At 46.3% G+C, this 17,866-nt stretch overlaps 1 protein-coding gene across 1 annotated transcript in view; it reads right to left on the bottom strand.

Moving 5' to 3' along the window:
* OVCH1 (ovochymase 1) overlaps positions 1-17,866 on the bottom strand; it is a 237,084-nt gene that overhangs the window by 55,544 nt on the left and 163,674 nt on the right. Inside the window, exons 12-16 of the mRNA XM_068273718.1 lie at positions 13,402-13,553; positions 12,142-12,301; positions 11,962-12,036; positions 2,459-2,515; positions 265-492 (exon numbers count right to left, since the gene is read on the bottom strand). Coding sequence (XP_068129819.1) covers positions 265-492; positions 2,459-2,515; positions 11,962-12,036; positions 12,142-12,301; positions 13,402-13,553 — 672 coding nt within the window. The remainder of the gene's footprint in view (positions 1-264; positions 493-2,458; positions 2,516-11,961; positions 12,037-12,141; positions 12,302-13,401; positions 13,554-17,866) is intronic.

Below are 17,866 nucleotides of genomic sequence, written 5' to 3'. Positions count from 1 at the left end.
CTCCTACACTGCGCCCTGAGGCTGGAGCCTCTCCAGCCTATGCCTTGGCCCGGCCCTGCTGTTCCATCACCGACCCTGTATGTGCCAAAACCAATTCCAGATACAACCTATATTGCACTTGGTGAATAAATCTAATTCTGAGATATTAGAAAAAATTGTATAAATTACAAAACCAAAAATGACTATTTCATAACTGTTAGATCCTTTATCCACACATTAGCCACCCATTACATCCTGGCTTGTTGTGCTGCCAGTGCCACCTACCCAGCAACGTTCTGGTGTTCTTCTGTTCCTGGTAAATGGACAGAGAGTCTGTGGTGCAGTTTACAGAGTGTGCTATAGACAGATCTTCGATGACGACTTTGATGACGTTGGATGGGGAAGCAGAGATAAAAGTCCAGGAACAATTCAGACCTGCAACATATCCATTTGGATATCCTGGGGAGGAGATAGAGCTCACAGAGCTTAGGAGCTCAACCCCATGGGAACAGCCTGCGAAGATACAACAAAGTAATAATTAGGAAATTCCTCTTTCAGATGATCTAACACAAACAAAGGCCTGGATTTCAGCCTGTTACACACGTTCATTTTTGATGGGCAAATAAATGGACAATTTTACCACTTCCATGTAGTACAAGGACTTGCCTGCATACAGCAATCTGTTCATAGATGAAATGGTGATACTGCTTGGACCCCTGGCACTGGACAGTGCTGGACCATGGAGACTCCAATCGAAACGGGAATAAGCAAAGACAGACGGTCCACAAATTGTCCACTGATATAGAGACTTTATTATGGACGTATCCAACAAAACAAAGCCAAGTTGCGGACCATCTGTCTTTGCTTAATCTGTTCATAGGATTCAAAATCTGTTGGCCCCATGATACATGGAATGGTAAAATTGGCGAGTGACTGGCCAATCAAAAATAGATGGTACAGTCTTTAGATGCAAACGGGGCAGCAGTTTTGTTTTTTAATCAAATTGAGTGTGAATGTGGCAAATGGCAATACCCAATTTTCCAGTTCGTGCAGAGACGCTGAGCCAGGGCGTAGGCTCAGTGCTATTGCGACTGTCTGCACGTCCTGCGCAGCGCGGGTGTCCCTTCACCGAAACAGAGGTATGGAGTGGGGCCGGAAAAGCCTCTGTAGGATCCTACATCTTTGCCTTTATGATCTCCCAGGTTTACTTTAAATAGAATCTGTACTGTCCGATTTGTACAATAGAAAACATACCAATCAAGTCACTGTGGCCACCTGGATGCCTCTTTTCCGTTTCCGCCACAATCTTGGCTTTTAATCGTCAGTTTTAGGCAGGGCTTACAAACAAAAAGCATGGCCGCTAACCAGGAAGTGTGTGTGTGTGTGTGTGTGTGTGTGTGTGTGTGTGTGTGTGTGTGTGTGTGTGTGTGTGGGTGTGTGTGTGGGTGTGTGTGTGGGTGGGTGTGTGGGTGTGTGGGTGTGTGGGTGGGTGTGTGGGTGTGTGGGGGTGTGTGAGTGTGTGGGTGTGTGAGTGTGTGGGTGTGTGTGTGGGTGTGTGTGTGTGTGTGTGTGTGTGTGTGTGTGTGTGTGTGTGTGTGTGTGTGTGTGTGTGTGGGTGTGGGTGTGTGTGTGTGTGGGTGTGTGTGTGTGTGTGTGTGGGTGTGGGTGTGTGTGGGTGTGTGTGGGGGTGTGTGGGTGTGTGTGTGGGTGTGTGTGGGTGTGTGTGGGGGTGTGGGGGTGTGTGTGTGTGGGGGTGTGTGGGGGTGTGTGTGTGTGGGGGTGTGTGTGTGTGTGGGTGTGTGTGGGTGTGGGTGTGTGTGGGTGTGTGTGGGTGTGTGTGTGTGTGTGTGTGTGTGTGTGTGTGTGTGTGTGTGTGTGTGGGTGTGTGGGGGTGTGGGGGTGTGGGGGTGTGGGGGTGTGGGTGTGTGTGGGGGTGTGTGGGGGTGTGGGTGTGTGGGTGTGTGTGGGTGTGTCTCATGTTACAGTATACTACAAGTTTTTATTACTAGTAAATTATCTACACTCCTGTCAGGGATTCTCACAGTTTCTCAGCATGACAAGCTGAACCAGAGAGCAGAGGCCTGTCAGTGAGGGATAAACAAAGCACACACACGGGGCCTGCAGAGGGCCTGCAGGGGGCATGCATAACTTATCCCCATCACAGCAGAGGCAGCATTCCTCTCTGTGTCAACTTAGCCTGACAAAGGAAAGAAGATTAGTTATATTACAGAGACAGTGCAACTAGAAAAGGCTGCAGTAATCCAGAGCACATTAGAACAGGTATAGGAACTTATAGGACACAAGAAATAAGGCTGAAAATGTTGTTACAGAGTCTCTTTAAAATAAATAGGTCAGCCTCCATATGTCTCATCTTGGGTTCGCGTTAAATAAATGCCTTATTTAATTTGGGATAAAATGTAAGTGATCGAATGAGCAATACCAGTTAAAATTCTTACAGTGCATTTAACAGGTCACTTACCACTCTTATCTGTAACTAGTGATGGGGTTACTTTGTTGATCAGGTTGGCGGTTTTCACTATAACAGGGAAAAGAAAATGTTAAATCTAGCAAATGACAGAACAACAATTGGTCAGGTTCTTGCAGTGTAAAACTTTTACTTAAACTCCCCAGGACCGCCTCACGCCAATGGGCGTGGCCGCGGCGGCAGCCCCAGGACCGCCTAACGCCGATTAGCGTCAAGTCCTGGGGTTGCAGTTTGCAGGAGATCGCATGCAGGCTGCGCGTGCATCTCCTGCTCGGGGGCGGAGCTCCACCCCACCTTCAGTCTCCAAGCAGCAATCGCCAGTACATGTACAGAGTTGCGATCAGTGTGACACGGCTGTCCCCCCGGGGCACTTGGGAGCGATCGGTTCTCATAGGCAGAAGCGTATGACAGCCGATCACCATCATTGGCCGGCTGGGGGGGAGGGAGGGTTTAATAAAAAAAAAAAAAAAAAAAAAGAAGAGAAAGGGTACTTATCCGTTAGCCGGGCGCATCTGACAGGTGGCGTTAATTCCATTCATACTTCACGTAATATTGTAAACTATGGTATTGTGTTCTAAGTGTCCGTCTCGCTGCGTCCAAATGTATTGTAAACAGTGAGTTAATGGAATTAAAATGAAGCCGGTGGCAATGTAACAGATGAAGCCGCCGACTTTGGCTCTCGCTCTCCTCCCCCCTTGCCTCTCTCCCCCCAGAGTCGTTCGTTGCAGCAGGGAATCCTGGTTGTTTACTTGCGACGAACGACTCTGGGGGACACGCATGTCCCCCGGCTGCCAGTGTTCTATAGGAGAGAAAGGGCAAGGGGGAGGAGAGGAGGCAAAGCCAAAGACGGCGGCTTCATCTGTTACATTGCCGCCGGCTTCATTTTAATTCCATGAACTCACTGTTTACAATACATTTGGCCGCAGCGAGGCGGCCATTTAACCACCCTGGCGTTCTATTGAGATCGCCAGGGCGGCTGCGGGAGGGTTTTTTTTTAAATTAAAAAAAAAACTATTTCATGCAGCCAACTGAAAGTTGGCTGCATGAAAGCCCACTAGAGGGTGCTCCGGAGGCGTTCTTCTGATCGCCTCCGGCAAGCAGAAGTAACAAGGAAGGCTGCAATGAGCAGCCTTCCTTGTTTGGATTTCCTCGTCGCCATGGCGACGAACGGAGTGACGTCATGGACGTCAGCCGACGTCCTGACGTCAGCCGCCTCCGATCCAGCCCTTAGCTCTGGCCAGAACTATTTGTTCCGGCTGCGCAGGGCTCGGGCGGCTGGGGGGACCCTCTTTCGCCGCTGCTCGCGGCGGATCGCCGCAGAGCGGCGGCGATCAGGCAGCACACGCGGCTGGCAAAGTGCCGGCTGCGTGTGCTGCTTTTTATTTCATCAAAATCGGCCCAGCAGGGCCTGAGCGGCACCCTCTGGCGGTAATGGACGAGCTGAGCTCGTCCATACCGCTAAGGTGGTTAAAACACAATACCATAGTTTACATTAACACTTTTGTTACGTGAAGTATGAATGGAATTAGCGCCACCTGCCGGATGCGCCCGGCTAATGGATAAAAAATAAATATTGACAAAAAAAACCCCCAAACATCTGGGGGGAAAGGGAGATCAGTCGTGTGCTGTTTTGAGCGGCCCTGCAGCTAGGCCTTAAAGCTGCAGTTGCCAATTCTGAAAAAAATAGCCTGGTCTTTAAGGGGGTTTACCACTGTGGTCCTCAAGTGGTTAAAGGGAACCTAACCCGAGAAGTATATGGATTTTTCCTTTTCAAATAATACCAGTTGCCTGACTCTCCTGCTGATCCTGTGTCTCTAATATTTTTAGCCACAGGCCCTAAACAAGCATGCAGATCCGGTGCTCTGACTGAAGTCAGACTGGATTAGCTGCATGCTTGTGCTCAGGTGTGTGATTCAGCCAGCCACCACTGCAGCCAAAGAGATCAGCAGGACTACCAGGCAACTGGTATTGTTTAAAAGGAAACATCCATAGCCTTCTCAGTTAAGGTTCCCTTTAAGAACCAGTGTTTCAGCAGAAGACATTATTCAGTGTAAATAGCTAGTGTAGCTTCACAAATATGCTTCACTATGGGCTGCTTCACTATGCTTCATTATGTGTTATATAAAACATTTTTTTGGCATTTGATGCCTCAAACATATTCTTCACTATGAGCTGATTATATTTAAATGAGTTTGGAACAACAAGAAGCACATTGTTGTATATTAATTTAAAATCTACTTTATTTAGTATCGCTTGTCATCTATTAATTGTGTGTATAAATCGATCTGCAAGTCCTTGATGTCTGCAAATATGAAGGAACTCTACATTTTTAAGACCACTATGCATATATATTATATTTTATTTTTATTCAGTTTTTTACTTTTTACCTTGTTTTATTATTTATTTTACTGCCAATTTGTTTTAATATCTGTATGAATGATTGATGAGAATGTGCCATAAATTAATCCTCCTCAGAACTCTATGCATATAAATACACTGAGTATATCATCATAGGAGGACTAATAAATGTAACACTATGCGTGGGAATGCCCACACTGCCTAGGAAGAGATAAAAGTGTTCATTAAAACCCTATTATCAGCGTATTCACAGACATGGGCATACAGTCTTCCTAGTGATCATGAGGCATGATCTTCAGTTCAGGAGTTTAAGACTATGGCTATCATATACGATGATCCTGATATTGTATATGATATATCACTGCTGAAAGGAAGCTAAAGACCCTCAGACAGGGACGTAACACGGTGGAAACTTATGCCGCAGAATTTAGAAGGTGGGCTGTGTCGGCTAGATTGGGACAGTTTGCTTTATTAGATTGTTTCTTAACGGGGTCATCTGACCCAGTCTCTGATGTGATGCTAGCTCATCCAGAGCGTAAAACTGTCGATGAAGCGATTGCATTGGTGGTAAAGATTGATCGCCGCATTCGTTATCAAAGGCAGACACGTGGGAGATACTCTGTGAGATCGGTTGCTAACGTCTCTCCTCCTCTGGATGAACCGATGCAAACCGGACATTATAAATGATCAGAGGTAGAGAAAAACCGAAGACTGTCAGAGAGACTGTTTATACTGTGCAGAAAAGGGTCATTTAGTACAGAACTGCCCTAAGAAGTCGGGAAATGCTGCCGCCTAGGTGTAGTTAGAGGTACTACCCTAGGCGAGCCAGCATTACCTCTAACAGATAATCGCTTGCTCCTCCCCTGTTCTATCAACTGGGAAGGTCAAGTTTTGTCCACTCAGGCATTTGTGGACTCGGGCTCTGCAGCCAATTTTATTGATTATGACTTCGTTAAAAGATTAGGGGGTCCCCTAATCCCATTAGACAGACAGATTTTGGTGACTGCAGTGGATGATTCCCCCCTGCAGTGTAAACAGCCTCTTTCTCAGACCCCTGTACTGTTGTGTCATATAGGGGTATTGTGGATGCCGTGGTTGCAAAAGCATTCTCCTCAGATTGATTGGAGTTCTGGCCAGTTGTTAAGCTGGTCATCCTTTTGTCATCATCTTTGCACGGAGAAAGTTGCTGTTTGCGCCACCAAGGTTCAGGTGGAGGGGTGCCTAGGCAGTATGCAGAATTTGCGGATGTGTTCTGTCCCAAGTCGGCAGCCAAACTTCCCCCACACCGAAGTTTTGACTGTCCCATTGAGTTACGGCCAGGTTGTATTCCCCCTAGGGGTCATTTGTATAACCTTTCTAGTCCTGAAAAACTTGCTATGCAGGATTACATTAAGGAAAACCTGGCCAAAGGGTTTATTCGTCCTAAATCTCCGGCCGGAGCAGGGTTCTTTTTTTGTTCAGAAAAAGGATGGTGGGCTTCGCCCGTGTATTGATTATCGAGGATTGAAAAAGATTACCGTAAAAAATCGCTACCCACTCCCTCTAATTGACGATCTATTCTCCCAGGTGACTAATGCTAGTATCTTCTCTAAACTCGATCTAAGAGGGGCATACAACCTGGTACGCATAAGGGTGAACAAAGAGGGATCCGCAGACCAGAACAGGTTGAAGTAAAAAGGCTAATATTTATTTGAAAAATCCACAGACAGTGCAATAAAATCACAGGATCAACTCACGCGTATCGGGCCTACCATCTGCCCTTAATCGTAGTTGGTACGCATAAGGGAGGGTGATGAATGGAAGACAGCATTTAACACGCCCGACGGGCACTACGAGTACCTTGTCATGCCCTTCGGGTTGTGTAACGCTCCTGCTGTCTTCCAGGAGTTGATCAATGAGGTGTTTAGAGAAGTCCTGGGGAAGTTCGTTCTGGTATATTTGGATGATATACTGATCTTCTCATCTAACCTGACAGAACACAGGGAACATGTAAAGTTTGTTTTAAAAAAAAAAAACTTGGGCAGCATTCCCTGTATGCAAAGCTAGAGAAATGTCTCTGAGGTGTCTGAAGTTCCATTTTTGGGGTATATCATCTCTACCTCCGGGCTTTCCATGGACCCAGGAAAAGTCTCTGCCGTTGTGGAGTGGCCACAACTCATGGGGTTGAAGGCCCTCCAGAGATTCATAGGCTTCGCCAACTATTATAGAAGATTTATTAAAGGATTCTCTTCTGTAGTGGCACCTCTCACTAAGCTCACCAAGAAAGGGGCGTATACTTCTAACTGGTCAGCAGAAGCACACTCTGCTTTTTAATCATTAAAGAAGCCATTTTGTTCCGCTCCTATCTTGTGGCATGTGGATGTCACTCACCCCTTTACTGTGGTGTTGGATGCATCAGAGATTGGGGTTGCGGCTGTACTGTCACAGCATTCTGGTTATCAAGGCAGGTTGCACCCCTGTGCATTTTTCTCACACAAGTTCTCCCCCGCTGAGAGAAATTACGATATCGGAAACCGGGAGCTTCTAGCCATTAAACTTGCATTTGAGGAATGGCGTCATTGGCTCGAGGGGGCAGAACATATGATCACGGTCTATACGGACCATAAGAATTTGGAATACATCGAAGGGGCTAAGAGACTTATTCCCCGACAGGCTTGCTGGTCCCTATTTTTTTCGAGATTCAGGTTCGTTATTACCTACAAGCCAGGTAGTAAAAATGTTAAAACAGATGCCCTGTCTAGATGTTTTGAGCCTGAGACAGTTCAGTCACCAACCCCTGAGAGCATTCTTCCAGAGAAGGTGGTCTTAGCTGCCACTGAGACTTGGGTAGATTGGTCTACCACTTTAGGCCCCTACCAACAAGATGTTCCCGAGGGGAAACCTGAGGGGGTTCTATTTGTACCACTTCCCTTTCGCCTGCAGATCCTGCAGTTATTTCATGCACATACGAATGCAGGGCACCCCGGGGCTGCTCGAACACAGGATCTGCTTTCCAGATGTGTCTGGTGGCCATCTTTGGCTCTAGATTGTAAGGAATTTGTGAAGGATTGTTCTATTTGTGCCAGGAACAAGCCGTCCCGTCAGGCTCCTGTGGGCACTCTGCAATCATTGCCAGTGCCTAAGCAGCCATGCTCCCATTTGTCCATGGACTTTGTGGGGGAACTCCCCAGGTCCGAGGGTAAAACGGTCATCTGGGTGGTAGTCGACAGGTTCAGCAAGATGGCTCATTTCATTCTTCTGGATGGATTCCCCACTGCCCAAGAACTGGCGGATCTCTTCATTCAGCACATTTTACGGTTGCATGGCATCCTGGAGAATGTGGTGTCAGATAGGGGAGTTCAGTTCGTGTCCACATTCTGGAGAGCCTTTTGTCATCATCTGGGGATGGACCTGTCATTTTCCTCCGGCTACCACCCACAGACCAACGGGCAAAATGAAACGGTTAACCAGTCATTGGAGCAGTTCCTTAGATGCTATGTGGCGGATGCGCAATTGGAATGGGCGAAATTCTTGCCATTCACAGAATTCGCGCATAACAACTTGAAAAGTTCTTCCTCAGGCTTTTCTCCCTTTCAGGTGGTAACGGGGAGATCTCCCAAGTTTTCCCCATTGTCAGTGGTTTCTTCTCCTTTTCCTGCTCTGGAGGATTGGCAGGGTGCATTAAAGAGACTCCGTAACAAAAATTGCATCCTGTTTTTTATCATCCTACAAGTTCCAAAAGCTATTCTAATGTGTTCTGGCTTACTACTGTACTTTCTACTATCACAGTCTCTGTAATAAATCAATGTTTCTTTCCCCTGTCAGACTTGTTGGCCTGTGTCTGGAAGGCTGCCAAGTTCTTCAGTGTTGTGGTTCTGCTATGAACTCCCCCTTCCAGGCCCCTCTATGCACACTGCCTGTGTATTATTTAGATTAGGGCAGCTTCTCTCTTCTCTCTTATCTTTTACAAGCTGGATAAATCGTCCTCTGAGCTGGCTGGGCTTTCACATACTGAGGAAATTCAGACAAGGGAAAAGCTGTTTGCAGGAAGAAAAGAGCAGCCTGAAACTTCAGTGCATGAGAGATGCAGGGGGAAAGAAACACACAAATGATCTCTTGAGATTCAAAAGGAAGGGTGTATACAGCCTGCTTGTGTATGGATGTATTTTCTATGTGTGGACATACTGTACATCAACCTACTTCCTGTTTTGGTGGCCATTTTGTTTGTTTATAAGCAAACTTTTTAAAACTGTTTTTAACCACTTAACCACTTAAAGGAGCGGCGAAATTGTGACAGAGGGTAACAGGAGATGTCCCCTAACGCACTGGTATGTTTACTTTTGTGCGATTTTAACAATACAGATTCTCTTTAAAGGAGATTTGGATTATGGTTAAAAGGAATCTGGAAAAGGCCTTTCAGACCCAGAAAAAGCAGGCAGATAAAAAGCAGTCAGTGGAATGGGAATTTGTACCAGGAGACATGGTGTGGGTTTCAACCCGGCATCTGGCCCTAAAACAGCCATCAGCAAAACTGGGCCCCAGATTTATAGGCCCATACCAGGTTTCTAAAAAGATTAATAATGTATCTTATGTCATTTCACTGCCACTCAGTATGAAAGATGTAAAATCATTCCATGTGTCTCTGTTGAAGCCGGCTGTGCATGTGGATTCCTCTCCCCCCTTCCCCCCCACCCCCTGTGATGATTGATGGGGAGCCAGAGTATGAGATTGAACAGATTTTGGATTCTCGTTGGGTGCGTAATTCGGTACAGTACCTTGTTCATTGGAAGGGGTATGGGCCTGAGAAGAGGTCTTGGGTGCTGAGTCATCACATGCATGCTGAGGAGCTTAGGAAAAAGTTTCAGGAGTTGCATCCTGAGAAGCCATGCAGGACGTGTCCGGAGTCCACGCCTCGAGGAGGGGGGGGGGGGTACTGTAACAAACATGGAAGAGACAGCTGCGGTGAACAGCGATACCACCGCAGCTGCCTCCATCTTCCTGCCTAGTGATGTATCCGGGCCTCGGGCGTCTAGCACGCCGAGGACAGGTTTGTCAGCAGCACATAGGGTTGCATGCACGCACAGACGGGACCTTTATGCGGGTAGGAGGCGCGTCAGCTGACCGGCCGGTCGGCTGACGTCAGAGGAGATGCTCGCCGCTCCTCATTGGTTGATGGGAGTGGGCGTGCTGAAGGGGTCTCCTCTGCTTCTTAAGCTTTGCTGAATCACTCGCAACTTGTCTGCTGTTGCAAATACTTCGTGTTAGCACTCAGACCTTAGATAGATCCGGTGTGCTTTGATCCGGGAGGAAACCGGGGATTTCACACAGTGATAGGATTTATTTGATAGCGATAATTATATCGGAATACTGTTTATTATCTGTGTATGACTCTCGCTCATTCTGACTATTCTTACTCTCAGTGATTTTGTACTTCTGCCCATCTAATCTTGTTGCCGACTCTGCCTGTTAAAACCTTCTTGCCTTTGCCTTCTGATTTTGTACCGTATCTGTCTGTCTGTTGCCAACTCGATTAATCTGACCACTCTACTCTCACCAGAGGGACCTTGTCTCTGGTGAGGGGCTCTGTACTGTTAGTACCCTCCAGCTCCTCTGGTGAGGTACAGCTAAACCTATCAGTACTACTGTTGCACCAAGCACTTTCCTTGCTATCACATTAGTTGCTGGTATACTTGTATTATTGGTGATTCTGCAGATCACCATATAATCAGGTATATATCTGCCTTATAGGTGATACTGCAGATCACCTAATAATCAGAACTCTGTTACTTGCTGACACTTATCGTTACAAACATACTGTATATGAAATAGGAACCCTTTGTAGGTGTTAAGGGTTAATTACCGTAGCTGATTAGAGTCCGACACTTTGACCATTCGAATATTGTGAAAATGTTTAATATTCTAGGCTCAGAGATTTTGATTTAGGGGGTTTTCATAAGCTGTAAGCCATAATCATCAAAATTATAACAAAGGCTTGAAATATCTCGCTTTGCATGTATTGAGTCTATTTCATATTTTAGTTTTTCGGTTAACTTTTGCACGATATTATAATTTTTCGAGTTTCACCTGTACTTTCTCTCTGCTTTATGGTAGTTTGTGTAGCGCTGACTTCTGATTGATTAGCGGCTACATCAAGATCTACAATGATATTCATATTCTTCCTTTGCTGCTGTAACTAAAAGGACTGACGGCATGAAGGACTGACGAATTGAAGCCAATAAATACCTTAAATTATTGCTTGAAAATCCATGTTCTACATCAATCTGCTATAGCTGTGTGAAAGGCCAAGCTAATAAAAGACTAAGTGCCATCATTAGATCCCTGGTGCAGACGGTAACAAAGTACCAACCAACAATTACAATTAGCCAATCAAAACTAGATAGTATCGCATAGTATTTAGATGCAGGGCAGCAGTTTGTTTTTCAATCAGATGGAGTATGAGTGGGGCAATGTGAAAATACCAGATTTAAAGTTAGTGGACCGATGCCGAGCCAAGTGCTGGATCAATGTTACTGCGCAGGTGTGAAACTGTGTGCAGCCGCGCAGTGCGGACGTCCCAGTGCTGGATTAGAGCTATGGAGGGAGGTCGGGGAAGCCTCTTTTGGATCCAGAGGCTTCCCTCTTCCAAGGTAAGCATCTAAATGTTTGCCCTTACCATCTCCCAGGTTAACTTTAAAATAAGTCAGCCTCAACATATCTCCTCTTGGGTTCCCCTTTAAAGGACAACTGTAGTGAGAAAAATAGGAAGGCTGCCATATTTATTTCCTTGTAAACAATACCAGTTGACTGGCAGGCCTGCTGATCTATTTAGCTGCAGCAGTGTGAAGAACACCAGAAATCATGTCATGCTGGCAGCTACTCTTGGCAGATCTGACAATGTCAGAAACACCTTATCTGCTGCATGCTTGTTCAGGGTCTATGGCTAAAAGGATTAGAGGCAGAGGATCGGCAGGATAGCCAGGCAACTGGTATTGCTTAAAAGGAAATAAATATGGCAGCCTCCATATACCTCTCGTTACAGTTGTACTCTAAACGTCTTATTTAATTTGAGATAAAATGGAAGTGATCGTATGAGCAACATCAGTAGCACTATGCTTGTCATGATGTGGAAATTCCTTCAGTGCATTGAACAGGCCACTTACCACTCTTATCTGTAAGTAGTGATGACCCCAGATTTCCCTCCAGGTTTACTTTGTTGATCAGGTGTGTGTTTTTCCCTATAACATGGAAAAGAAAAAATTGTTAAACCAGCAGATGACAGGACAAGGTATACGACTATGTGAAGGAGCTCATCCCGTGGCGCTATACAGCTGACCATTTACCTTGCAGAGTATCCTGTATCCAACCAAGGAATGATTGGACTTTGGCATACACTCCAGGTTTATTGGGCTGGGCACACCCCACACCCCAGCTGACAATGCCCTGGATAGCATAGGAAGTACTGCTGGCAGTGTGGCAGACCAATGGACCCCCAGAGTCCCCCTGCAAAAAAGACAATCTGGAATACAGTATTCAATCAGGTGAACAACAACCAATCTATCCTCCCCCAAGTATCCATATTTTCCAATCTGAATTTACCTTTCAATGATAGTAATATCTGGTCAGCGCTAGATAGATGTAAGAAATCTAGATTATTCAATAAAATTAGTTTACACAATAATAGTGCATAAAATAATATGTCACAGGAGTGAATCCGCATCCACACTAGCACGCACCAATCACACCCACTTTCCTACTGCAGTAGGTAAAAATGTAAAAAATATATTAAATATTAAAAAGTAAAAAAAAATGATAAATATAAAAAAAAACATAGGAAAACAAGTTGATGTGCAAAAATATTTTGCAATGGCAGATATGCATGTAGTAGGTTCCGCAGATCATCAAGCGTAGTGCTGTTCACACTATCTAACCATTAGCATATTGATTAGACTCCTGCATTTACTGCATTGTTTGATTACAGTTTTGGGATTATGGGAGGCCTGGTATGCTAATTGAGCGGGCACTCCATTGCACTACAGTCCCCTACTGGCCAATAATCCAATGGTTTCTTTACATAGTGATAACACTCCAATTCCTCTACATTGAGGTTGATTGTACACCTGAGGTGTGCGTTTGTGGTGCGATGCCCCATCTCACCGCAACACACACAATCACAAACATATGACCCTGCAGCACTGTGCGCCAACAGCGTCACATGCATTAGCTTTGTAAACACGTGAGCACAGCATAGATCGGATTTCAGCAGCTCACTGAACCATCCTCAGCCAATCAGTGAGAAGCAGGAATGTGGGAGGGGTGATGACACGTTTCCCTCTCTTTGGCAATGTAAAAAAATAGAGCCGAGCTGACAGATATGATTTATTACAGCAGAAACATTTCTGAATAGATTGGAGTGCTTGCAATGCAGGCTAAGGTTCCAGACTGCATATTAAACACAGAGTAGTGGGTAAACGGAATTTGATTTTGTGGCAGACAATCCCTCCTTAAAAATGACTTGTGTGACAAAAAAAATACGAAACCTGTAATGTCGAAAGACTCGAAATCAATAGGAAGGCTTTGTATGTTTCTAAAAATGTACTTACCTCACAAGCGTCCTTGCCACCAGGGTCTGGAAAACCGGCACAGAACATGTTCTTTGTGATGATCCCGTGGTAGTAGCTGCTGTTGCAGACGCTGTTACTGAGAATGGGGAGCTGAAGTTGCTGTAACCGGTTGGAAAGACTTTCATCTAGATCTTTATGTGTAGATAATAGAATAGAAATGACAAAATTACATACATATTGGTCCGTTCACACTGAGTTTTACATAACTTCTATACAGTGCACTAGCCTGTATGTTTTGTTACATTTTAAAGTGGACCTGAAGACCTGAACCCTTGCACAGGACAGATGGAAAACCGAGAAACACACCCTGTATGCATTTAGAGATTTTTGCCTCTCTAATTCCCCCTATCTGTGACTAATCACAAGTTGTAATTTGATCTCTCAGCTGTGTCAGCTGGCTGCCTCGGCAGAACAGCTAGTTTGTAAACACAGGGTGTTAACCCTATGTCTGCTTCCACGAAAGCAGGAACAAGACACTGCAGATTTAGTGCAGAATTTGTGCCAGCTGTAACAAAGAAAGGTTTTTCTTTAAAGGTCAACTGTAGTGAGAGGTATATGGAGGCTGCCTTATTTATTTCCTTTTAACCAGTTGTCTGGCAGCCCAGCTGATCTATATGGCTGCAGTAGTGTCTGAATAACACCAGAGACAAGCATGCAGCTAATTTTGTCATAACTGACTAAGAAAAACCTGAATTGCATATGCTTGTTCAGGTTCTATGGCTAAACACAGGGCCGGGCCGAGGCGATAGAGGCTCCAGCCTCAGGGCGCAGTGTAGGAGGGGGCGCACAACTCACTCAGCTACCATTCCCCTATTGTGTTTGAAGCAGAGATAAATAAGAAAGGGGACACATGGCAGTGACTGCAAGCCAGATAACTAGAGATCAGAGTGTTGGGGGCTCTGGGGCGCCTCTTAGTCTAATACTAATCATTGTGTGACGGCTGAGGTGGGGAGGGTGGAGGGGCGCACTTTGGTGTCTCCCCCTTGGGTGCTGAAGGACCTTGTCCCGGCTCTGGCTAAACATATTAGAGGGAGAGGTTCAGCAGTATAGCCAGGCAACTGGCACTGCTTAAGAGGAAATAAATATGAAAGCAACCATAGCTCTCTTGCTACAGTTGTCCCTTAAAGTTGTCAGCTCTAGGGCCTCCCCCCACCCAATCCACACTACAGGCTGTCTCCTGTGCGTGGATCGGGGGGGGGGGGGGGGGACCCTAGAGCTGCGCAGCCACACTCACGTTTATGCGGACTGCACAGCCGTGGCCAGCTCCGGCAGCCATTTTACATGAGGCAGGAAAGCCCTACCCGGGCTGTGGGGTCGGGAGCGGCACGGGGGGGGGGGGGGATAGGTATTGAACAGCGGGGACCCGGTGGAACTGCACGGAGGGCATGGATGGCATCCTCCGTGCATTCGAATTTGATGCAGGTACTTAACTTTTTTTTTTATTTCGCCCTCTTAAGTCCTTTAATAGCAGTTCTACAGATAGCGCAGCAGTGCATGCTAGGCATGATTTTTGAAGGGCTCCCTCCCCCCCTGCTGCCAGGTGTGAAGCTGTTCTTTGCTTAACCCTTTCAGTGCTGGGAGTTAATGCAATACAGCAAATGTATTGGTTACCTCAGCAACAGCAATTTACCTCACACACTGCACTGTCGGAGAAACCATCCTAACTTCTTCTATTCCTAACAATTTAAAAAGGAATCTGCACTAGTGATTTCTTAAGATGTCTAAGACAGTTCTGCACAGATTTCTAAAAACCTACCAATATTTTGTCTCACACACACTTGATAAATGTCCCCCACTGTCCCTAGATTGTGTTCAGTGTGTGCGTCAAGCAGTGCGTCAAGATTACGTTGTGCTTTTAAATGAATAGCCACTATCGAAGTAAAATTTACTGCACCTACACACTATCTACATAAAAATGCAATGTACCTAGTATTAACAGGCCTTGCTGGTACCAACTAAAGGGAGGACTGCCCGATCCAGTAAGTATAGCAGTTACATGTTTCAATAATCCATTGTTGGCCAATGGTCATTAGCAATGGTGAGGTCTAGGAGACCTCATAGAGAAGCACTTGATCCGTTTGGTCAGGTGATAGGTATGCAAGCCTCTTATTTGCTAGTGGTGATCATGGCCTCGATTCACAAAGCGGTGATAACCCAGTTATCACGCCTAAAAGACTTTAGGCGTGATGACCTTTTCACCACTGAGTTATCACCGATTTTTCCTGCTCTTCGCGCGAAGTTACCGCGCGTAAGCGCGTACGCACGTGAGAGCGCGCGCAAAGTCCCATAGGGCTTAATGGGAGCTTCGCGCGAAGCGTCGGGTGTTGCGCGCGCGCACGTACGCGCGGCAACTTCGCGCGAGTTTCTTCTTATCATGCCTAAAGTGACTTTAGGCGTGATAAGGGCCTTTTCACCACGGTGCTAACACTTTGCACCGCTTGGTGAATCGAGCCCCATGTGCTGACGCAGGATGTGATCACAGCAAATCAGAGCTTTGCAAATCTATCAGCTGATCAAATAAATCGCATATTCTCCAGGAGTTCTTCTGGACATGACCATCACTAATGGTCATTTACATTCCAAACGGCTAGACCGCAATATTTTTAATTTCCGAAACAGACTGCTGCATCTGTATTCACCTATTGAGGGCCTCCTTTGAGAGAAACATGAGCGGAGAAGATGGCGACCACAGACAAGAGGCCACAGGAGCAGCCCCCCATAGGTAAGCAACTGCTCTCACCCCAACCAACAGCCTTCCATTTGGGGGGTGGGGGGGGGTTATTCAAAGAAAATTTGCTGCTTATTTTGCTTTAAGTCAGGGCTTGGGAATACTGGTGGACTTTTTGTGGAACTCAGTGCAAATGAGTAAGACAGACAGACCTGCTGTACTAGAAATGGTAAATTTGGAAGCTCGTAGGCAGTGTCGGACTGGAAGATGGAAAAGCTGAGGAAATCCACCTGCCGGGCAAACAGCAGAAACCGTGTGTTGTCACTCACAATAGAAACCTGTAGCAAGTCTTCATTGTGAGCAGCAACACATGATAACTACTGCTTGGCCAGCAAGTGGATTTACTCAGCTTTTTCAGCTCCCAGTCCAACACTGCTCGTAGCCACTGGAAACTTGGGCACTGCCATAGCCTACAATGTTAATTGCAGCTATAGCAGGGCCCGGTGGACTCTTCGGGCACCAGAGGCAGCGGACGAAGCACTGGAAGCTGCGCAAATAGCGGCAGAAACAGGTGTTTAATGGTGCAGATAGCAGCAGAGTGACAGCAGTGGCAGGGGCAGGTGATCGAGCAAATGGAGTTAGGATATAATGTATCTGAGCCCTACATAGCCAGTAATACAGTAAGCCGTAGATGGGGCGGGAGTGTTGTTTAGTGTTAGGTGAAGGTAGTAGTAGTAGGTTAGTGTTAGGAGTAGGTGGGGAGGTTAGTGTGCGGTGTAGATAGGGGTAGGTTAGTGTTAGGAGTCGTGGGGGGGGGGGGGGGGTGTTAGTGTTCGGCATAGATGGGGGAGGGTTAGTGTGAAAATTGGATTACAGTGGAGCATAGTAGAATATCATAATTACCGATATTCTACTAGAAGCCACAGCAGGCACCCACATTTTTGGGCACCCTTGTTTGATGTATGCGGTTGTACCTACAGATGTAGAAACTTAGATGGAGATTTTGTACTAATTACAAATGGTCAATGAGAAAATCGCTCAAAAAACATTGATTTTTCAGTAATTTCTGTAGAGAAATGCAAAAGATAACAGATGAGCAGTAGGGATACTCCATGAGATGGAAAGCCTTTATACAGGGTTATGCCAATTCTGTATTCAAATGTATGCAGCTTGAAAATTGACCATTCCATTTCCACTTTGGCAGGGTTTAATTGGTCCATTTCCAAGCTGCATACATTTGCATGCAGAATTTGCATGCATAAACTCAGAAGTATTTACATCTACTTAACCTCCTGAGCGATAATCCCGAGCTGAGCTCGGGGTATATCGCGCAGGAGGATTTCTCAGGCCCTGGTGGGCCGATCTGCATAATTTTTTTTTGTTACACGCAGCTAGCACTTTTCTAGCTGCGTGTATCTTCCGCTCGCCGCCGCTCGCCGCCGATCGCCGTGCAGTCCCCCCCTCCCCGACCCCTTGCGCAGCCTGGCCAATCAGTGCCAGGCAGCGCTGAGGGGTGGATCTGGGCTCCCTCCGACTTCCATGACGTCGGTGACGTCTACCCGCCCCGTCGCCATGGCGACCGGGGAAGCCCAGTAGGAAATCCCGTTCTGAACGGGATTTCCTGCTTACTCTGATCGCCGAAGGCGATCGGAGTAGGTGGGGGGATGCCGCTGCGCTGCGGCTATCATGTAGCGAGCCCTGGGTTCGCTACATGATTTAAAAAATAAAAAATTTAAAAAAAATAGTGCTGCGCCACCTCCTGGGCGATATAATTGT

Source organism: Hyperolius riggenbachi, chromosome 3 (genome assembly GCF_040937935.1).
Source record: "Hyperolius riggenbachi isolate aHypRig1 chromosome 3, aHypRig1.pri, whole genome shotgun sequence".
Classification (NCBI taxonomy): domain Eukaryota; kingdom Metazoa; phylum Chordata; class Amphibia; order Anura; family Hyperoliidae; genus Hyperolius; species Hyperolius riggenbachi.
The sequence above is the reverse complement of the archived record's forward strand: the minus strand, read 5'-3'. Positions and strand labels throughout refer to the sequence as shown.